Source organism: Calonectris borealis, chromosome 13 (genome assembly GCF_964195595.1).
Source record: "Calonectris borealis chromosome 13, bCalBor7.hap1.2, whole genome shotgun sequence".
In the NCBI taxonomy this organism is placed as follows: Eukaryota; Metazoa; Chordata; class Aves; order Procellariiformes; family Procellariidae; genus Calonectris; species Calonectris borealis.
The window spans coordinates 9,696,210-9,719,100 of NC_134324.1; the positions used below are offsets into that span (position 1 = coordinate 9,696,210).

General features: G+C 49.8%; 1 protein-coding gene across 15 annotated transcripts in view; it reads left to right on the forward strand.

The window, feature by feature from the left end:
• The window catches only part of MBNL3 (muscleblind like splicing regulator 3), a 98,961-nt gene extending 87,919 nt beyond the window's left edge, over positions 1 to 11,042 (forward strand). For 12 of the 15 annotated variants that reach the window (XR_012675548.1, XR_012675550.1, XM_075162063.1 and 9 more), the window contains one exon: positions 1,942 to 9,632. Coding sequence is in view for 3 of the 15 variants with exons in the window: in XM_075162056.1 (XP_075018157.1) it covers positions 1,942 to 1,968 (27 nt within the window). In the remaining 12 variants the exon portion in view is untranslated. Of the gene's footprint in view, positions 1 to 1,941; positions 9,633 to 9,858 lie in introns of those variants that run through there. The other 3 variants (XR_012675549.1, XM_075162055.1, XR_012675551.1) reach the window with 2 other exon arrangements.
• The last annotated feature ends 11,849 nt before the right edge of the window (positions 11,043 to 22,891 follow it).

The following is a 22,891-nucleotide window of genomic DNA, read 5'->3' on the forward strand; positions in this document are numbered from 1 at the left end:
ATTTCACAGCTGTGTCATTTTTCCATTGCTTTTCTTTGTGAGTGTTAGCTGATGTTCATGAGAGAAAATCCCTTGAGGGTTTCAGTTCATCACTGTATTTATTTACCCCAGGAGGGTAAAGAGCAGTTCAGCCAATTCAACATGAGGTCACCAGATTTTCCCAATGCAGGCCATTTAGTATACACAGGTATGCAACTGGTTTCTTCCTTAGGTCACATATTACAGGCAAGTACTTAAATGCTGGAAATTAATTTGGCAAGCAATTCTCTAATGATATCTTCAGCAGTCGACAGAAGTTATTCATCTTGGTGGTGGCCCTTATCTCTGGCGACCTTAATAAAGTACCATACATATAAATGACCGGCTGACTGTGGCCATGGACTCCTGTTCATGTAGGGGTGAACACCAAGCTATCCCCGTTAGTGAAAATATTCTGCATTACACAGTGTACTGCTCTCCCAGACAACAGACAGACAGACGTGACACCTGACATGTTAACCCATTTCCATAACACATGCAAAACAGCCCGTTCCACCCGATAAGGAGATCGTTTGCATCGGAAGAGCCTCGTTCTTTAACTCTTTGAGATTGTTTTCAGCATTTATTTCAGGAAACTTCCTTTTTCTGAATTCTTTTCACTTTTACATGTGTGTGTGCTTAAACTCGCACTGTCAATAGTTAGTGATTTCAGACTCGGGGAGGAACTTCCGTGGGATATATTTCTTTAGTAAGTAGGGAGCACAGCACAGTCTGTCGAACAAAGCGTCGGCTGTACTGTTAAGGACCGTGAAAAACCTTTGCTTGAAAGAAGTAGGGTCAACATATTGGATTTGGTGGGATTTCCTGGGGATCAGGCTACTGGGCATGGAGAGGGCCTGGGTCTGGGTCAGAGAAGAAGCCTGTTCTTCACGAGGGCAGTGTGAGCACGTGCCTGAGCCACCACTCTGCAGAAGCACTTGTCCTCTTAACACCTCGCAGCTGCGGGACATAAACCACCTTCGGAGGCTGGCAGAAAAGGGCTATGTCCCCCGGCATCCCCAGTGCTCACAGACCCACCAGCGACCATTTTCATGGAGCAGCATGTGTGTTTTGATCCCATTCCTGGGTTGCTGCCCGGCGGGTCCATGCATAAACTAAACTCGAGGACACATCGTTTCATGCTACCACCCGAGCATGTGAAATTGTGCCTGTGCGCAAGTGTTTTGCCAGACAAGGACCTTGGTTGGCACTCTGCAGTGCTGAGGGGCAATTCCCAAAGCTCCTGAGTGGGAGCTGGGTAATTGAAACACTTGCTGCTCTGGCAGATATTTTTCTTTTCCTCTGTGGTTGACGAGGTCCTGGTAGCCAGGCTGGCTAGGCTGGCTCTGCAGGAGACAAGTGTTGGGTCCCTCAGGGGAGGATTTTCACAAGTACATCCCAAGAGAGGCGATTTGCTCCCAGAAGAGGGTCCCCTGAGCACAGGTTTCTGTGTCTGTGTTTTTGTCTCCAGGCCTGATTCGCCTTTGGCTCGTGGCTCCTTAGAATCAGATTTTAATGTGACTATCTGTGGCTCTCTCCGAAGGAAACAGGAGCTAGCAGGGGTCAGGGATTCCTTTGGCCCTCTCCTGAGTTGCTCTCTACCTGCCATCCTGTTCAAAAATAAGACTATTATTCGCCCATCTCCCTCTTTCACTAATTGTCTTGTCAGTGTGTGTGAAGCGCACTGGAAATGGAAAGTCCTAAGTGCAGATTAAAGAGGATGCCAAGTGTGTTATTAGCAATTTCACCCTAGGTCAGAAAATTAAGGGAATAAAATGTTTTCTCTCTGCAACATACTAATGGCAACCTCTTGGGCAACACAGTGTAAATGTATCTTATTAGAATGACTTTTATTAAAATATAGATGTATCTCTCTCTAACTTCTCACTCTTTCTTTGTTGTTGTTTTTTCTTTCCCCTGCAGCAGACCATGTTGAAATCTGAACAGTAAAATTATGGAGCACCAGGACTTCTTGGTGGGAAGCTGCGCATGGCCTTTCTGTATATATCCCCTCTTCCCTCTATCGTTCTCTACCACCTCTACAGTAAGCCTGTTGCAGCCTACATGTTAACCAAAAACTGATCAATGGGAATGTCAAAAAAAAAAAAAAAAAAAAAGCACTATAGAAACAATTAACAAACAGCGCTCTGTTATATGAGATATACAAGTAGAAAATTATAATAGACTTTTATAACACATTACTTTAACACACTTAATCATTTTATGACTACCATCCTGATAAGTGCATCTGCACAGCGGACTGTTGGTTTACTGTATACTATCGATGGATAAATGTTTGTCTTGTTTTTAAAGTGTTATCTTACTGTTTTGTTTACATCATAGTCTATTGATTTGTTTTAAAGTGTACATCATTATCAAGTATACTCAATACCATTTTTTCATTATTGTTATGTCTTAAGTTTTCATATACTGTAGGTTTTATGGGGTTTTGTTTGTTTTTTACTAAAAATGTTATTGTGGGAAACAGGAATTATGTGCTTGAAAAACACGACACAGGAATGTTCTGCCCTTTGCTGGATTTTGCTGTTAATGTCAGCTAAAGTTGCTTGTGTTAAATGCTCCTTTTATCATTTAAAATTTGCCTTCAGATAGAGTCTCCAAATTTCTAGTACAAGTGATATGAAAGGACAGCTATCATTTTAGTCTAGTTCAGGGTATTTCTTTCAATACAATGAGCTGATTCTGGAAACTTTTGGTAAAAAACCCACAAAAGCCCAGGCTCAGCAAGGGGACAGGAACGATTTGCTCAGAGGGTGGTAAGCATCAAGGGATTTCTGCAGTTTTGTTGTCCATTGAAGTGCATTCTCAGCTGCAAACGGCGCACAATCTCTCTTGCTGTTCTCATGGTGCAGTCAAAACAACAAAAAAAAATAGGTGGTGAAGCGAGACAGCCTCAGTTAGGCAAAGACTCATTGCGTTGGAGAGGAGCAAATGCCAACTGTTAGCTGGAGCAGGCCCGTAGCCATGACTTAGCCCAGGCTGGGTAATACCATGCCTGGGGGCTTGTCTCCTCTCAGCATGCTGAAACATTTCGGCCTGAAATCTTAACGTGGCTCTTCTTGAAATTTTGTCAGCATGCACTGATTATTTAATCACCATTTTCCATAAGTGGGTGATTTTTTCCCCGTGATCTCTGGCCCTTTAAAGCAAACACAGCAGTAACAAAGCAGGAAAAAGCTCAGCATAAGCTTCCTACCGTAGATAAACGTTCATCTTAATGGAGCTCCTGTAGGTCAGTGGATTTATTTTGGCACCTTCAACCTGATCAAGAGCAATGTTTGCCACACAACAAGGGCTAGTTCTCAATACCTCCTTCTCATACGCACGAATAAAATGATTTCCAGCCCGTGCACCCTGGACAGCCCAGCCTGTCATTCGCTACGTTGCTGAACAATCTGGCTGCAGAATGCATTTTGGTTGAGGATACAGCCAAATTCATCCCTGTCATAGCTCTACAGTATCATTGGCATTATGGAAGAGATGGATTTGCTGCTGTAAATCCATGAACTCCATACAAGGAGAAAGAGAATCATTATTGAAACCAAGCAAGAGGCCAGCTCCCAGTGTCCAGAGGGCCGGCCACCCCGAGCTCACAGAGGTCCTGTAGGGTGCCAAATTCTGACAACCAGGTTTTCTTTTCTTTTCCAAGTTCCTTGGCCCTGCTTAGAGACTTTCCTTGCCCTCTCTCCTTGCGTGTGAGCGCAGATAGTTTGCTAGATGTGTATCTCCGTGGACCACAAGTGATGGAGGGGCACCTAGGGCACAGCCGGTGCGTCCCAGAGCAGGCTCTGACCGTCTGCCCGTGGAGACTCGTTCATAGCAAGAACCTTTGAAGAGCTCAGCTCAAAAAGGCCTTGAGCCAGAAAGAATCTCTCCATTCATTTCGGCAGGCTTTGAACCAAACCCTGAGAGAGGGGAAAAAACACCCACCCTGAGACTCTCCTTTATGAACCCTGTGTTTTGACAGTCGCTTGTGTCCGTAGATGTTCCCCAGCCATCAGCGTTCACAAGCAGCAGCGTTGCCTGAAATCAGTGACTCTCATTTATATTGGCGACCGCATACCTGTTCTTTTCACCACTGAGTTTCTGTTTCCCAAAACCATAACATTGTTAGTGGAAAAAGTGGATTTGAGTACTTCCTGTTTGAAATTATTTGTGTATCAAAAATGGGTTTTGCACAACCTGTGCCAGTGCCTCAACAAAGAACAGAGCTGATCTTCTTAAGCCAGAAAGGATGCATTCAAGCTTGTATGGCTTTATGAGTTCAAGGAGGTTGGAATTTTTTCAGTGCTAAATGGATTTTTGTATATCTTGACACTTTGATGTAACCTCCTATTTTATTTATCGACTTAAACATCTGGCATAGATGTGCATAGAATGTAAACCTAGAATACAGCTGTTTTCATGTCACATTTAAAGCACTGAAAAAAAAAAAGCGTTTAAGGATTATTTTTTATTAAAGAGGTCCAATGAGGGATGTTCAGGGTAGTTATATTAGGTGCCACAACAGTTTTTATATTGCTGGCAAATTTAGAGTTAATTTGTAAATGAGTTTAAGGAAAGAAAAGCTTGAAGCACTAAACTTCACCAAATTCAAAACAATCTCGGCAAAAATGCCATTTTGAGGTAGCACTATTTAAACTAGTTGTGCAATGACTTGCTCTAATTTTCTTTGTTCAAGAAAGAAAAGGAAAAAAAACCAGTCGCCAGACTATAAATTTCCTAAATAGACTATTACAAAGTCACCAAGCTAGTTAGTGACTCTAAACAAATGTCATAAAAGCATGAATATCATCCTTTATTTGACAAGAGATGTATGTAAGTTTGTTTAAATCGATATAATTTTAGTGACATTTTTATAAGCTTCCCACTTTCCATGAACCTATATTTTTTATTTATCCAAAGTTATTTCTCTTTGTCCATTTCTCTCAGCCTTATGCAAACAATATGCAAGAAATGCTGAAACTTGGATAAAACGGGTCATGCAGAGGGAAAATGAAAGCTGAGATTGATCATTTTCACGAAAAAAGGTTGTTAGTAGTTTCAATAAAAAGTACTACTACTAAACTGTAACATAAGCAGACAATAAAAGAGGGATTTAAAATAAAATGGATTCATAAAACTATTAAGATTATTTTTGTTAAATACAGTGTTTTTAGTAATTTGGAACATGATTTCACAATCAGCCGTGTTTTTTAGTTGGAAATTTCTAGCTGATGATTTTTGACTGTGTATGATGTTCTAGAAACCGATAACCTCCCTGGCCAGCCCGCGCCGGCCCCCTTCCCGAGCACTCCGAAGCGCTTTTCCTCTCTGCCATCCATCCTTGCCGTCTCGCACCACGCTCGGAGTGTTCCCGAACGGCGGCGCTGCCGGGCTGGCCGCCAACCGCAGCCGCGCCGGGTTCCCGCGGCGGGTCCTCCCGGCGTGCCGGTGGCGGCGGACGTCCCGCCGGAGCTGGGCCGGCACCGTCGAGGCGGCGATGGAGATGGGTATGTGTCTCGTGGGTGCAGCTGGCCGGAGGAGGAGACGCGCGTGCCTGGCGAGACGTCTTCTCCTCCGCCTCGCGGGCTGCCGGCGGGCGCGGTAGAGTAGCTCTAGGACAGGCGGGTCCACAACGATTGAGAAACTGGAGTCCTCGTTTTGTTTATCCCTTGTACATTTCACAGACATGAAAATTGAAAAAGGTGAAATTTATGAGGAAAATCTAATTTCCCATTCCTGTTGAATGGATTTAGTTTGATATTGACCTGATTTTACCATGTGCCTGTTGAAGGCCTTAGAGTATATACTGTATGTTAAAGACTGTAATAACTTTAAAAAAAAAAAAATAGTTGATAGCCTAATCCAAATGTAAATAGAGCTACAACACATTGTTACTAGGCTACAACGCATTAATTCATTCATATATTTTCATTTCTCTACCATTAGTTTTTAAGGTTTTCATTATTGCTTTTTTTGATATCTTTAGTAACTAATGAATTTAATTTTGAAGGAGAGTTAGAGAAAGTTTAAAATTTTTAATACATGTATTCAGCCCATTTAGTTATATTCTAAACCAACACTGAAGCATGGTAAGGTATAGAATACAGTCCATAACTAGTTTGTATAGTTTACAGTTTAAGAACAAAATTAACTTTGTATGTAACTCCTACAATGATAGATTCATTGTTAACTAATTATATTAAGTTGTTGTTGCTATGGCAACAAAACTACAACATGGCTACCTTTGTATACATTATTTGTGAAATTTTCACATGTAAATTAAAAGTGATGTGTAACAGTATGAGCTTGTTAAAGGTACAGTTCGATACTGTCAGATAAAGATATGATTGAATATTTTTAAAATCCCAAAGTCCCATGTGAACGCTGAATTTGTGTCTTTAAGGTCACTTTTTCAGTCAAGAAGTTTACAACACATGGATTTAGAGTCAGGTTTTATAGCTTGTAGAAATTGTTGTGTGGCAAGGGTTATTCCACAGTATTTTCACTTTGAAAACATGACAGCCTGCATTTACGACGTAGTGACCGGTCTTGCTTTCATTTCACGTTCATTCACACGGTGGGAATTCAGAATTAATCCGTTTCAGTACTGTAGCTCTGCCTGCAATTTTCTTTTCTCCAGAAATTGAGCACTCACGTGATTACGTTAAGATCAGGGCTAAATAATTAAGCATATAACTATTTTAATACTAATTTATATTAGCAAAAACTGTACATAAGAAAAAAAAATATTGTGGAATGACCCCGTAACAGTGTTGAAGATACAAATATGCTGCAGTTAAACTGATTCAGTTAGTGTACGAATGTGTGAGACACACCTTTTTTGCACTTATGTACATAGTCCACGAAAGAAATCCTTGGAACTTATTTTGAATATAAAAAGTCTGTAATAATACAGGAAAAGTTTGTAAAAGAGATAGGTATTACTAAGGCTTTGAAAAGGAGGAGTTTTTTGCTATAAAACTTATCTGAAAGCATGATGTTGCTTTGCTGTTGTAAAAGCTTTGTAGTTTGCCATAGCTTATTATACAGCAGACTGATAACAGGTCAGCTCCAACCTGCAGCACAGAGAAATGGGAAACAGTGCTTAATTAATTAGTAAGGTCACTAGCAAAGATTTGAGTTACTTTTTTTCTGTTTTAACCGGCCTACATTTTCAAACACACCCTAGGTCATGTTTTCTGGTAGGTTGTGTTCTTGGTGAATCCTATTAGGACTGATAGGTCCGCGGCGGCATACACACATTTTTCCTAGCACCTAATCCTATTTCTAGCTGGGAGTGTTTATCCGTTAGAGGTGACTGTCATTGCAGCGAGTGTTTTAAATCCCAGAGGGAATTTGAAATGTTGCAACTTGCTGATTTTTTTAATTTTTTTTTTTTTTTTTTACCGTTTTGGGGCAAGGTAACAAAGTGGAGGGACTGATGAGCAGTGGAAGGACAGGGGTGGCTTTGGATTGTCCTGGGCCGCTTTCCTCCGCTGTACGACAGCCGTGGTGTTCCTCTGAGAGAGCTGCCTGGTGCTGCCGGCTGGGTGTTGGGGCAGGGAGGTGGAGGCTGATGGTGGCCGCGTGGCCAGCTTGGTGCTTCTGACTGGGGTTAACAAGCCCCACTCAGTTGCCACCAAAGGAGAGCGCAGCCACGGTCCCCCAGCCTGCTGAGCAGCCTCTTGGTTCCCTTTCCTCTGTGCTGGTGGTACTGCCCGGGCTCTGCAGTACCGGGGGGATTCTGGAGAAGCTGAAGCGCCTGTGTTGACCCATTTATTTTTGATTAGAACAAGTCTCTCTTTCTGCAAAACCCAAGCCCCAGATTTGCTTCGGAAAGGTCACTGGTTTTGCTGTGAGGCTGGTCCCGACTCAAGCGATGAGTCGAGCACCCCAGAGCAGAACCGGTGGGTGGTGGCACCCGATGTGGCCGTCCCCCTTCCCTGCCTGTTCCAGGGTTGGGGGCCGTGGTGTCGCTGCCGAGCGCAAGACCTGCTCTTCGGCCACCGCTGCTGGCATCTCGGAGGTTTCCGACTCCTCGCGATGGCAGCGAGTGCCCGCATGGCACCACGGGGTTTGCTTAAGCGGGTGGTTTGCTGAATCGGAGCCGTAGCATCGTGCGGTCCCAGTGTCTTTAAAACGGGGAAAAAGTCAGATGTTGCCTCCTTCATGGGTGTTATAATAACCTAGATTTTAATAGGAAATAATCAGCTAATTCTAGCCACCATGCTATTAGGGCTTCCCTTTGCCATAATTTTTGTAATCAAGCTCTTTCTCATTTCTAGGATTATGAGAGAAAAATATTTTGCACTATGTGAAATGAATCGTAGCTGGTCAAACTTCTTTTCGTTGGGGTATGAGCATGATCATGACAACACTGCTAAAATCTTTGCTAGTGATCTTTACTGACATCCTCTATCGTCAAAAATAACTCTATATGCCTCTCAAATGAGATATTTAAACATGCAAAAATAACACAACTATTAAATAAAATGAAGTTATTTTTCCAAACACACAACAGAAAGAATTACCTGACACCGAATTACAAGGTTCCAGTTCTTTATTACTGTACACAGATGCTATTTGATAGTGGTGGAAGCCAAATGATTTTGTTGCCATGGCTTTTGTATCCTAGCAGATGAGGGGATGATAAGACCATTCTTAGATTGGATTATGGGATTTTTTTTTTCTTTCCAATTAGCTTTGTTTTAATTATATTTTATTTTAAATCATGAGAACGAACCGAGACTCCCCACACTCTTTATTATATCACCTGACAACAAATCACTATTTTTTTTTATAAATAGAGAATTGTATTTTAGGCAATCACTAAAATCAAAGCGAGAATGTTCTCCTAAATTGTAAATTTTTAATTTAAATATATAAAAACATTTATACTGTACTGTGTAAAGTAGATCTTTGAAGCACATTCTTCTTTTCATAGGCATTTCTGGTAAAACAAAGTAAGGGAAACATTAGATATCAATTTAATGGTATAGTTTAGAAAATATATACAAACGATTACAGTTAGCCCTGTGGAATTGTAAGAAATTAAAATATCATCGGATCCAGACAGGCGTAGGCTAATGCAATATTTCAGTTCCATAACACGATAGTTCATTCCCTCAACTGCTACCAACAGGGTGTACGCTTTGAATTTATTTTTCTTTTTGCCACGTTATATTGCTGTAGTGCTTGTACGTGCTTTAGAAATGTGCATAATGCTACTCATTTTAGTATGTTACTTCTATATTGTTATTGTTTATTTTTTGATCTTTTAATAAAGTGTATAAAATTCTTGGTTATGTTTTTTATGGATCCATATCTACACATTAATAGGAGTTTACTTTAAAAACTTTTCAAGTTCCAGTTTATTAGTCCCAAACTTTAAAGGTTCTGATGTAAAAATAATAACAGATGAATTTGATTCAATGTTATATCTAAAGTGTAGAACAACAGAATAAATTTCTTTCCAGAAAGTACCTTCAGTATTTTGAATTCTGTAGCCAGTGCCTCCTTTTTATTGGATGCATTCGGCCTATCATATTAAAGTTACTAACACAAGAAAGACATTTGTATTTTAGAAAAATAAAAAGTAAAACTTTCCAGATGCTGCCTTTTGGTTTCTCTTGTGCCTTAGACCTTCTGAGACACATGTGATGTGCTATGCTTGGTTTGTATTTTTCCGTGCTTCCTTTCTAACCCTATCTGTGATGTGATTAGAGAGATCAGAGCTGTGCATTTGAAGATAACCATGAAGAATAAATTGACTATCATTCAAAGGCCTGCAGCTTTTGTAGCACAGTGATGTGTGTATTAATTTTTCTCTTTCAGCATTTGTGTCAGATACCGTTTTGAACGTCCCAGTGCAATAATACAACAGTAAGCTCCCTTTGGCAGCGGCCTGGATTCCCCAGCTCTCCTCCAAGTGCCCAGCTCATCCCTGGGCTGCTTTGCCAGGCTCACGCCTCCGGCCGGCGCAGGCTGGGAATGCCTCTCGCCGTGGCCCAGAACAACCGCAGCTAAGCTTGGTCTAGACTTCTGCAAGAGAGAATTGCTTCTTGCCAGGTTTGGTTGTCCCTTCTGTAATGTTGCATAGATTTAGAGGTAAGAAAATTGCGCAGTGGCGTCGCCACCTGCGTGCCAGCAGCATTGCTGTAAAAGGGGGCTTTTGCCCTTAAACTGGCTTGAGATCACTGCTCGCTCCCTAAAAGCTTAAGCTTTTACTGGCCGGTCGCAACACGTGTTGGTTCAGCTGGAGGCACCAAGCCGGGTAGCGTGGCCGTGCCGGGCTGCAGCATCGCTCATCTCATGGGCAGCAGCAGAAGACGACATCGAGAAGCCCCTGAAGATGTGAGTAACTTAACTCTGCTGACACTGAGTGGTGGTCTGGCCTCGGCACCCAGGCTGCTGCGACGCGGGACACCAAGGTGACAGGCGAGCCCAGATCGTGCAACAGGAGGGGCTTGATGCCAACACGAGGGAGGGGAGCGCAGCACGGGAGGGACCTTTGGCCATTTTCCCCCGGGATTTCAAGAATCTGACTCTGGGGGAAAAACGAGTTTGAAAAATAAGTATTTCAGGGGATGCAGGTCTGCTAGAGCGGCTCGGGGCAGGAGCGGTGCGGCAAGGAGGCACGCTGCAGGAGGAGGCTGGGCAGGCACCGCTCCTCCCCATCACCTTTAGTAGGGCAAGTTGTTGACTTTGAGACGGGACAGACCGAGCCCAGGATGAATTATGTAAGTGGTTTTTTTCGTCAGCCTGTTTCCCTGACTTCTCCTTGCAGGTTAATTGACTCCATTTGTGTGTCAAGGCCACTTACGGCTTTTTTCTATAAATGACTCGTCTGATGGCACAATTAAATGTCTGAATTGTTCCTAACGCCAAAAAAGAGGGAGAACTGAAACTTTTCTAAGCAGTGGATGTTGTGGAAGGATGGGATCCTTCCCGAATGGTCATGAGTTTTTATTGCCAGCTTTCCTCTGGTTCGTTTTCTCTGCGGGAAGGGGACAGGGGCTTGCAAGGGATGCTTTCCTTGGAGCTGTGGGAAGGGCTGAGCCTTGGCTGCTTGGAGGCACCAGCTCCACCTGGGAGAAGCATCCCCCGCGGGGAGGGGTGGGGATGGCAGTCCCGCACTAGCACTGAAATTCAAAGGTGGCCCATTAACAGGAGACTTTAAATTGTGTTTCAAGCCTGAACAGCATCCCTGGGCCAGGGCTGTGGGATTTTACCCAGGGCCCATTCGCAGAAGTGACAGGAGGAGCTGCTGTAAACCCCTTCATAGATGCAGTTGGATTAAAGAATCTGAGCAAACTGTACGTGATACTGTATTTACAGCATGTGTCATTTGGAAATATTACAGCATCTAGCCTATCTATCTTCCTCTCCACTGGGGCACATTTGTGCAGGAAGGACAAGTTTAATAAAAATCTCCATTTAGCTCTTCAGCTGTTGAAGCTTCAGTGGGAAACATGAGGGAAAAGAATCTATTTTTCAAGGCTTGCCCCATATTCAGATGAGCCTTTGTGGTCCAAAGCCAGTTTTTATTCAATCTGGACTTGGTGCTGGATAAATAGATCACTTTGATCTATTTATTATGAGAAAAAGGAGACTGGAGAAAGAAATGTTTGGTTAATCCCTGATGAGTTGTGGATCTAAAATATCCTCCCCAATGCGAGCAGCCCGTTAACCCTTCCCAGGAGGGGTCGTGTCAGAGCGGGCTGCAGCACGAGGAGGAATCGCCCGTCGCCTCTCGCTTGTGCTCTGAGTGTTACTGCAGACGATGGACCAATGTGCCCCTTCCAGCCCAGGTGGGACCCTGCCTCGGGTGCATCTCCGAAATGGCAGCACATCCCAAAAAGCGATCCCTGTAAAGGGTCTGGAAGTCCTCTGGGGTGTCTGCGGGCAGGGGGACCTGCACGGAGCTGGAAAGAGCTGCAGCCTGAAGGCCATGGGGATGGGCTTGGAGGAGCAGGTGCCCAGCAAGCCGGCTCTGACAGGGTCCTGGGAGATGTTTGCTGCAAATGCTTTTGCCCTCTCCTCCTCGTTTTGCCTTTTTCAGGGTGGCTCTGCCAGTCCATTTAGCAGCAGCATGCTCTGTCCTCTCCCCAGCGGTTCCCACTGCCCTTGCCCTGGATCTGAAGGTGTAAATCCAGCCCCGAGGCGACGGCACTGCGACACCCGCGCCGGCTGCTGCAGCGAGGATCACCGCAGCCAGGCAGGAGGCCGTGGTACGATGCTGCCGCGCCGTTTATCTCTTCGCAGCTGCAGCTGGGTTGCACAGAGGTACTTCTGCTTTGCTCCACGGTGCATGTAAATTATTTGCTCGTAAATGTTATCTGCGCCTTCCCAAGGGAGCTGCTGCCTTCCTCCCCTCTGCAGCCATCGCGCGCTCGAAGCCTGTGTTTATAATCGATGCGGCTTCTGCTTTAATGCTTTAGGCCACCGTAATTCAGCTGATCTCCGTGGCAGTGTTTCTGCCGCAGCTCCTGTGTGTCCTGCACACGCCGTGGCAGCCGGCGGAGGGCTTTGCGGCCGTGTCCCCGCCGGCGGCCCCGCTTGCCCCGCAGCCCCGCCAGCCCTCCGTTCCTGCCCCCATGCCTGCAGTGCGGCGGCAGCCGGACGCCTGGAAGGGCTCCCGCTGGCAAGCAGCTCCTGGTGATCGCACTGGGGTGTCAAGGGGCGCTGGGCGGTGTTTTGGGGTGCGCATGTCTGCGCCAAAGCAAAGGTGCTCGCGGGTACTTTGCAAGGCTCACGGAAAACTCCTGCTGAAGAAAAATACCATTTGCTTTCCCCTGCAGAAACACAGGCTTGACTCAAAGCTGTCGGCCCTCTTGCCCTGCTGGGTGAACCTGCCCGAGGGTCACGCTGCCACGCCGGTAAGGAGACATGGGACGTTGCCCATTAAACCATCGCTGTTCTCAGAGCCGGCGTGCGGCAGCACCAGGGCAGGGTTAATGCAAAGGTAAGTCCGTGTATTTGCTGGGCTGCAGGGTGCTGGCAGCCACCCCAGCCCCATGACATTGGGGTGCACAGGAGGAGCGGGTGCTGGCTCGGCAGCTCCCCTGCTCCGAGCATCCTTCGGGCTTTGGGAGCTGCGTGTGCCCAGTTCTGCTCCCCCGGCCCCGTCGTGCCCCGCAGCAGGCGGTCGGGTCGGGTCGGGGTGGCAGGGGCAGGGGCAGGGGCAGGGGCAGGGGCAGGCAGGGCCCCAGCAGAGTCTGCAGTGGGAGGACAGGGGTGATGCGGGGAGGCAGGAATCCACATGTGGCGATGCTACTTGTGCTATTGCATAAATCAAGGGGATTTTGGAGAGGGTGATGAGGGCAGCTTGGGGCTCTGGGATGGGCAGGATGAGACCTTGGAAGTCTTTTTAATTCCCCACGTCACACAGTCCAAGGGTGGGGGCTGTGGCCAGATTCGGACCAGCAGGGTTGGGCAGAGGGTGGCCCGTGCTGGGGAGGGAGGTGGGCTGCAGCTCCCCCGCCAGGCTCTCGCCCCTCTGCCAGCTTTGCTCAATTATGGGAAATCCTTTAAGCTTTCGCATTAGTGCTGTATTTAGGTCTGCACTGTATTAGGGCTTGGCATGGGGAGTGGAGTCAGATTTCTCACTTAATAAAGAGTGTTTTAAAGGCATTTGTCATCGTGGGCCTGGTGCCGTGAGCCAGGATGCTGGGGTGGGGGGTGGGGGCTGCTGTGGGAGGTGAGGGTGCTGGGCTGGCTCCGCGACCTGCCGCGCTCAGCCCTGGGCTGCCTGTACCCGCACCCGCAGCCAGCCCTGCGCTCGCACCCCGAGTCCTGGGGCACTGGACAGAGGGACCTGGTCTGCCCCGATTACGCACCCAGCCAGGGTGCAGGTGGGGTTGTGCATCCCAGGGCTGCAGCCGGTGACCTCCCAGCCCGTCTGCATCGGCACAGCCGCCAGCAGCGCCCAGCCGCCCTCCCGCAAGGCTCCGGGGCTGCCGTGCTGGCGGGAGGCCTGTCCTGCTGGCAGTAAACGTGTCGTCGGACGGCGACCAGGGATAATGAGTCACGAACGCCCACTGCCAGCCAGCCCGGCCCGCCGGTCCCGGCGCAGGGCTGCAGCGTGCGGGCAGGAGCGGGGAGAGAAGAGCTGCTCCAGCCCGAGCTGCCCCGCTCCTCCTCTGCCTCTCCCCACCTCCAGCCTCATCAACCTGCATCTTCCACCAGATACCAAACAATGCAGCATTCCTCCAGCAGTGCTGGCCTGGGGCTGGGGTGGCAGCGTGGGGATGGGGTGGACCCCCCTGTACCCCTGCTTGCAGGTGCCCGGCACTGCCACAGCTCTGCCCACCGCTGTCAGACAGCTTGGCAAGGATGGGGCTGGGGGGCTGCCTGCCGAAACATGCGTCCCCCAGATTGCAAGTAGCTGAAGCTGGGGCTGGGCCAGCTCAGGGTGAGCTGCCGGGAGCAGTGGGAGCCTCCGGACTCCCCGTTTCAGTGTGGGTTTTCCCTTTAATTCCCTGGTAATTGTTGAGGCAGCGGAGTATTAGATCCAGATTTTGAGCTGCTGGTGGTGGTGTCTGTGGCAAACGTCCCATGCTCTTGTGGAGGGCAGAGCTCAGCCCTTGCTTTGCATTAGCAGGCGGGTGAGGTGCCCTCGAGCGCGTTCCCTCCCGGCTGTGCCCCCCGAGCGGCACTTCGGCATTTTGCTCCTTGTCTCCTAACTCCAGCCTGTGCAGCCACGCGAGGGCCCCGGCCCGGGAAAGCCAGGCTTCTGCACCAGACGTGGCTTTTGCAAGAAGGTCAGGAGACAAGTTGTGGTTGTGGCTTAAGCGATGTCCCCTGGGCGAGCCCGGTGTGAGTGCACGTGGCAGCCGCGTGGCCGGGGGCTCGGCTGGGAGTCCCAGCAGCCGCCCTCCCCTCCAGCCCTGCGGGATTGAGCCAGAAAATCAAAAATTTGCAGGATCTTCGTGGATCCAGCGCTCACGGCAGCTGCCCCTGAACCAGCCCCAGGAGCAAGAGCGGCCCCAGCGCATCCTCTCCCAAAACCACCGCCGGGGTCCCCGGGGAGGGCCCCAACCCCAGGCAGAAATCAGCCTGACAGGGAAAGCTTTTATTTTCTTTCCATCTTTGTCTTCTCCAGGGCTGGGCTTGATTATTCCTTTCAGCAACACGAAGTACTAGAGAGGCTCAGCAGCCAGAGATCAGTTTTCTCTGCTCTCGACGCAACGTCTCTGCGCATGGGGAAGCGGCTTTTTTCTCCCCCTTCCCATCATGCTGAGACTTGGCAGGCGATGCCAGGGATGGTGGCAGCCACCTCGACAGCGGGAGGGCAGCAGGGGACCCCGCAGAGCCGTGCAGCCCGGCCGCGCGCCAGCCCTCGCCTGGTGCAGTGCTGATGGAGGGTGTCAAAGCCTTTTGCTCGCAGCCTTGAAGAGCAACTAGATATTGCCGGGAAAGAAACCCCAGCTCCGCTCAGACATCAGCATCGCTTCGAGGTGCAGCACAGGGTGGGGACCCCCAGCTGCTGCCTCTGCTCCTGCTGTGCCGTCCCTTCTCGTTACCGCAAAGCACTGGCTAATGGAGGATGATTTTCTTTCTAGGGAACACGCAAAAATTTGTGTCAAGCAGGCGTAATATGCAAAGACCTCATGTTTAAGTGATCAGAATATAGCGGTGGCACAAGGTATGAAGACTAAACACAGAGGGATTCGAAACACTTTGCAATTTTTGCAATTGTGCAGCCAAGCTAAAAAAAAATAAAAAATTAAGAGACTTGCAGAATTTTAAGAGGATGTGGAAGAATTTGGGTTGGGATTAAATATTGGGGGAAAGCAGGAGATGAGAAAAGCCTGAGGGATGAGGCAGATGGACCAGCTCAAGGAGAGCTACCAGCCCGTGGATGAGGACTAGCCCAGGGATGAGCCTCGGCACTCTCCCCCCAGCATCCCCAGTCCACATCCCCACACTGGACCTGCCTCCAGGTCTGGCACAGCACAAGGCAGAGGCAAGAGCATCCTCTCCCCAGCACTGGCATAGCTGGGCTTGCCCGGGGGCTGCTGATGCCAAGATGCCCGTGGCTGTGGATGAACGAGGCAGAGGACCTTTGGCGTGAGCAGCGGCTCTGTTCATGCAGGGCTCTGTTTGTTTGTCCGTCTGTGCAGGGACGGCGAGGCGGCTGGCGGCCGCGGAGGCTGGGAGGGAGTGCCGGCCCCGTCAGAGCCACGCTCGCTTTCACCAGCCACGGGTTTGATCCTCTCCAGACTCTGCAAATTAGGAAATTCTTTGAAACACCAAAGCACCGCTCTGCAAAAACAAACCAGCCAGCAGCCCCTTGCTGCTGAAGGCGGAGATACAGCTGGGGTTTGGCTCACTGGCTTTTATCCACAAAATGAACTCGAGCAAGTTCTTAAACTGCAGAACAAAATACTAAAGACTGCGGGCAATTACAGCGGAGATCTCTGGAGTCCTCCCCAGCACAGGGAGCCCCAGCAAGGCTGTTGATGGCCCCCACTGCTTCTGATCCTGGCTGGCAAATATTAATTCTGTTTTTTTTTTTCCAAGTTGAGAAATTAACTGCTTCGCAACCCCATCCAATTTGAATACTCTAATTAAGCAGTTTTGGTGCTTTTCTTCTCCAAGGACTTTCCCCGGCCGAGCACTTTAACCCCTCAGCTCCTGTGCCGGGCTCCTGGAGCAGCCAGCCTCTGAGGTCTGCTGATTCGGCTCCCTCGGATGACGATGACGGATGCCACACATTATCCAGGCTGCAGCTTTCTGGGGTGTTCCGAAGACCCTCGCTGGTGCCTGGATTGCCTCCAAGCGGCCAGGTGTCGATTCCAGGGGGGCTGACAGGCTCTGGCACAGAGGACACGCAGCTTTGCACCGTCGGCCTCCCTGGCCAGGAAGGCTCATAAAGTGTCTCGTAATGAGCTCGCCGAGTTCTCGTTTCGCAGACAGCTTTGTTAGCTTTTTGCAAACGCAGTCTGGGGAGCTCTGCCTGGCTGGCCATTGCTCGCAGCTCTGCCAATGCACTTGTCTGGAAAGCCCTTTCCTCCGACCTCAGGTCGATCTCCTCCAGAAGCATCTCAGCCCCTGACCTGCCTCCACCCTCGTAAGAGCCCCGTGCGGCGTGCCATTTGGGGATGTGTGCCTGGCACGTGGACTCTCCGGTGACTTTGCCGTGTATGTGTGTCCTCAGCTGTGGCTGGGGAAAAGCGATGGGTGGGAAAGCAAGTGCCGTCAGTGGGCGAGCGAGGCCACGCCATGCGGATGTGCCACGCCATGCGGATGATGTGCCACGCCGCAGCAGTTGGTGACGGTGGCATTGCCCACCTGGGAAATGTAGCTCCCACGTGCCGTGAGGGCTGCCAGGACCCGGTTTTTGTGTGTGTGTGCATCCCGTCCCAACCAGAAGGGATGTTCCGGGTCGCCCCGGGAAAGAGGCACCAGTATTTCAGCAGAAACTTCCCCGTGTCACCAAACCGAGGCACCCAGGTCCCACTGGCAAGGCAAGGTGCTCGGCCATCTCGGTGACACCGCCTGTCCCAGGGCTGGAGATGAGACTGCCAGTTTTAATGGTCTCAGGTCATCCCGTGCTGGATGGGAGCACAACCCGGCAGCTCCCGCCCGGGGATTCAGCACGTTTTAATGAGCTCAGCGCCAGAGTCTGCACGGAGGAATTAACGATTCAGGATAATACTTGTCATTTTGCTACGAGGAAATTGTCAAGTGAAAAGTAATTTATTAAAAAGAAGAAAGAAATGTTTTTGCTTATTAAGATCAACATCATATTAAAGTATTTTCTCAATACCCCATTTGGGCTGAATTTTACGTTTTCTCTCTCTCTTTCTCTGAAATGGGAATAAAGCAGAGTCTCACTCTAAGTAATTGGCTGCTTCATTTTGCTAGCACATTTCATGCACAAGTCTGCACATTTCTGTGGCATTTAAATTGCAAATACTGCAGGAATATAACAAAAAAAGGAAAACCCATAAAATTTTAAAAGCGAATGAGAACTCTTCTGTTAGACGCCAGTTTAAAATTGCATTATTTTCACAAATCTTAAAAATATATGTTGAGAGTGTATTTATGTTCCCCCCTCCTTGCTTTTCACTTGGGGTTTAAGGCAACAAGTTTGGTTGTTCACTGTTGCATTTGAGCCTTAAGGAGCCTTTAGGAGCTATATTTTCAGTTTTACTCTACTACAATGTTGGCTAGAAACTTTAAAATATGTATGTATATATATTTCTAGGGAAAGGCTGTCCACGTGTTGGTGATTTGACAAGCTAAAGCTTGAGGACAGCCCCGTCCCCTCAGCTTTGCAGAAATTTGTGGAAGCTGGTACCCACGGAGAGAGTGCTGTGCTCATCATGTCATGCGCGTGGAGGACGGGCCACTTTTTGGGAGCCACGGAGCTGCAGCTCAGCACGAGCCCAACACGGATACGGTGAGCGATACCTGGAGGCGCTTCCCAGGCACTGCGGTACGGATTGGATTAGCTCGGACCATGAAGGGCAATGAGGAGATAGCTCAACATCTGGAGAAAATAGGAAGAGGAGTGACGCGTAAAACCAGCTTGCTTGCTGCACCACCAGCATCCTCGCACGGAGCGGTGACTCCTCACCACCCGCAGTCCCGCTTGCTGGCCCCGGTGCGGGATGCTGATCTTGCAGGCAGGAGATGCAGCATCAGAGGGGATAACCAGGAGAGAGGGCTGGTGCGGAGGTAAGGGGCTGCAGGCTGTGAGCGTGGCAGGGTGTAGCAACAGCGACTTCCCCTGCGGTGCTGCTTGTCAGCAACAGCCAGCTCCTGGGCCAAGCTTTTCTAAACAGTTGGTGATCTGGTACCATGCCTGGGGACCAAAGAGAGATGCTTCTCCTCCCAGAAATCTCAATAACCTCTTTGTTGTATCAATTACAACTCAGTGCAGCCCCACTTCTGCCCCAGAATAAGTAATTGCTTTGGAAAATGCCCTTTACCTTTTTTTAAGTGCCATCATGCCTTTTGTTGCTACTAAAATAATGGTTAAAAGCTGACGGATGGCAGAAAATAAGAAATTTCTGAGAAAGGTCCTCAGAATTTGCCTCTGAGTCATCTCTGTGTTGACAGGAAAAGCTGGCGAAGAAGAAAAGTATCTCTGCAGGTCGTACTGCCTGAAACAGCCCCAGAATTAGGAGTCTGGGCCAGGTGAACACATCCAACCCCTAAGACATATTTCACTGTAATCTGAGAGAGCTGAAATCGAAAGCTGTCATTACAGTTACGCGACTGGTATGACGGTAACCAGTACGACTCCTCGAAAGAGCCGCATGCGAGAGCAGCCCCCAGTGCTTCGGCAGCCGTACGAGCCCCAAGGAGCCAGTCCCTAACCTGCAGCTTACACGCTGAACACCATAAGGCACAATAAGTGGATTAGCAAAACCGCTGGAAAAGGCAGAGAAGAAACGACACGAGGTCTTAAGCTGGTTTTGCATGTATTTATGCAAATGATGTGCCCAGCTAGACGGTAACTTAGGTGAAATCCAGGCTATCCCTGCTGCGTTATCTACCCAGCCGCCTCTGCTCGGCAGCCTGCTGCAGGCTTCCTGGCAGGGAAGAGCCTGGTTTATAGCTCGGGCAGACACAGCGGGTCACAGCAGCGAGCTGGTCCATAATTACAGCGTGGACAGCCTGCGAGAGGCAGCGGCCGCAGCCGGGCAGCGTCCACGCCGTGGCTGGGGTGGGGAGGTGGTGCAGTCCCTCGCTGGCATCCGTGGGAGATGCTCCAGGCTCCTCACTCCCTCCAGAGCTCGGGGATGCTCCTCTGTCACCTCTCGGGGATGGCTCTGCAGGACAGGGCGCTGCCTGCCCTCCCTCCTGCCTCCCTGCCGGACACTGAACCGGGCAGGATCTGTCTCGCACGTTGGTGAGATGGGGATTGCAATTATTCCTGGCCCCTGCTTGTGCCATCTGTCCGTTCCCCGAACATCCCTGCAAGATGTGTGTCTTAGCAGGTTAATTTAATAAGAGCCTGCCTTTTTGTTGCTGGCTGTGGGCATGGCATAGAGCAGCTGAGACCATCAACAGCACAGAGCTGCTCTGGCAGCAATCAAATCCTGCCCAGATGCTCATTTGGGAGGTTTGTTTTGCTGAGAGAGGGCAAACCTTCCTGGGGCAGCGCTGAGGGCCGAGCTCTGTGCCTTTCTGCTTGGCAAGAGCTGCGGAGAAAGTGACAGCAGAGATCAAATCAGGCCTTTGACCCGGGATGTGCCGCACCTCACCGGTACGGAGGTGGTGATAGCGAGGGAGCGGCGGAGCGGCAGTATCGGCCGGAGGTGCCCTGCGTGGCTGGCTCAGGGCTTGGCCATTTATGGCAGAAGCAGCTATACCCATCCAGAGTTTCAAAACCTTTTACATCACCAGCTATTTTTGTGGCTCCAAGTACGTGGTAGCATAGAAGGCGGTGACATAGCTGCGCAAATTGTTTAATGAAGGGAACGACTCGCCTTACGGATAATGAACAGATGGGTGCACTTTGAGATCAGCCTTTCCCACACCCACCCCCTTGGGCTGTCCACTCAGTCCAGGAGTGAGGCATCGTTGGTTAAGTCAAATTGCACAAAAATGTATTTGTTTTTTCTTCGGCTTGCCCCATTACTGTGCTCTTTGCCCAGATTCCTCTCCCTTAGTCTTTCCTCCACCCAGGAGGGATGGACCAGCGGGCCACAAAGACATGCACATAATGAACCTAAGTGACCGTGTAATCTCATTATTGTCACCCTCATCCTCCCTTGCCCCTTTTCTCCCTCCCCGCCATTTGTCACTGTCGCTGATTGTGCCATGGTTAAAATTAGATGGGAAGCTCCTCTGCAAGCGACTGCATCTTTCCTTTACCCTGAGCACCTTGAGTGCATTAGGTACTTTGCAACTACTCATGATTTATAATAGGGTTGAAGTAGGAGGCAGCTTGTTTTAGTGCTCACCTTTTTACGTTTTTGAGCTGATTCACCAGCCACATGAGCATCTTCCATCCAAGCACGTCTACCTCATGCCAGCAATTCACTTGACAAAACAATTTTGGAGGCAATGGCAAAGGAAGGAGAGAGGTTATTACTTACATGTAATAAAGAAGAGTGACTCAAATTTGCTGTAACTTATGTAAGATTTGTTCTGGTGGCCAGAAGTCCTCACCGAGCTTTCTCCATACTGGACATGTTCTCTTTATGGAAAGAAAGTGAATAAAATGCTATTTGCGAAAACAGCCACAAGCAGAGCCACCTCCACAGTACCTTATATTGGAAGACGCTTTGCCTTGACCAGGCACCTCTCTAGGGCCCACTGGAAGCGTGGCACGGACACACCACAGACAGACGGCGCTGTCTGCCTCAGACTTTCGCTCAAACAGGTGATGCACAGAGGAAACGGACAAATCCCGCGTCTCACACGTGTCTGCTGAAATTCTGCAGACCGTGAGAAGCAGCAGCCTGGCGCCCAGAAACATATTTGGTTATATTAGAGGGCAGCTTCTCCTACGGGCGGGAATGCTTTGCACAAACGATCGAGTCAGGTCTGAATTGACTGAGGGATTTTATTTTAGAAAAAAACCAGCCGGTTATTCTTTTTAGTTACTTCCTCTTAACAACGGGGGAAATTCATTGATGGGGGAAACGCCAGGGCTAATTCCAAAAGTGCCCGGGGATGCATCTGGGTGGGCTGCGACGCCGAGCACGGCAGCGGCCGCTCCACCGGAGGTCATCCCGGCAGCTCGGCGGCTTCTGCTCCCGTGTGCGGCGCCCTGCTGACACCTGCTGTCGGCCGGCAGGAGTGAGGAAGCCGCCCGAGCTACCGAGCGCCCCGGAGCCACCACACACTAGTTGTTTGGAAGAGTTAGTGCCGGCTCTGGGAGGCTTGTCATGCAAAGGGCTCCGAGGGAAAGAAAACAGGACGAACACGCAAAATCTCTACGAAAGTTCACGGCAGCCAAGCTGTGAGATCCGGTGTCTTCTGCTGCAGCCGGAAAGGCCTAAGGATACAGGACAAAGCTTGTAAGTAGAGATAACATCTTTTGTAAGCCCACTTTATCTATAGCACGCTTTCAGGCACGTAAAATCATGATGGTGAACTTGCTCCCTCCACCCTCCCTGCCAGTCACTGTCGGTGCCACAGGCCGTCTGCCTTGCCCCGCGGGGCCGCAGCCTGCCTTGCCCCCGCCGCACCGCCAGCCCCTCCTCCTCATCAGCAACCCCCGTACTTCCCTGAGGCAGCGCGCTCAGGGGCGAGTTCTGCTCAAGTTTAACGGCTGAGCAAGAGCGGGCCAACGCGCTCCTCAAGAAAATTGACTTTTTCGGGAACTTTGCCGTGATTAAGCATGATTTATATGCAGGAAGGATCCAGTAAGGCTCCGGTGCGCCGGAGCCCGGGAGTAGCTCGGCCTCTCAGCAGGTGGCCGGCGGCAGGGCTGGGCCCGATCGGCCGCGGGGCCTGCGCTCATCCCGCGGGGACGTCCGGCCCTCCCGGGCCTGGCGTGAGGGGACACCGAGGAGGCGTGTGTGGCCGCACAGCTCGGGGACAGCCTGCCCGTGTGCCACATCCCCGCCCCGGCCCGGGCAGGCTTCCGCCGCCGCACCCGGGGGCTGCTGACAGGCGCCATGCTGGGGCGGAGCCCCCCTCCGAGGCCAGGCAGGGAGGACGCCTCGGTGCCACATGCAAATCCGTCCCCCCGCTGGAGGCGAGCAGGGCGCTTCGGTGCCACACTCAAACCCGTCCCCCGCGGCGGGTGTCGCCGCATTAAGCGTCCGGGCCCTGTTTGCGCGAACGGTGACGCGGCACGTCACGGGGCGTGCCCAGCCTGCGCTGCCGGAGCTCCGCGCCGGAAGTGACCGGGGAAAGCGGCGGGGAGGGGCGCGCCTCCGGGTGCCGCAGCATA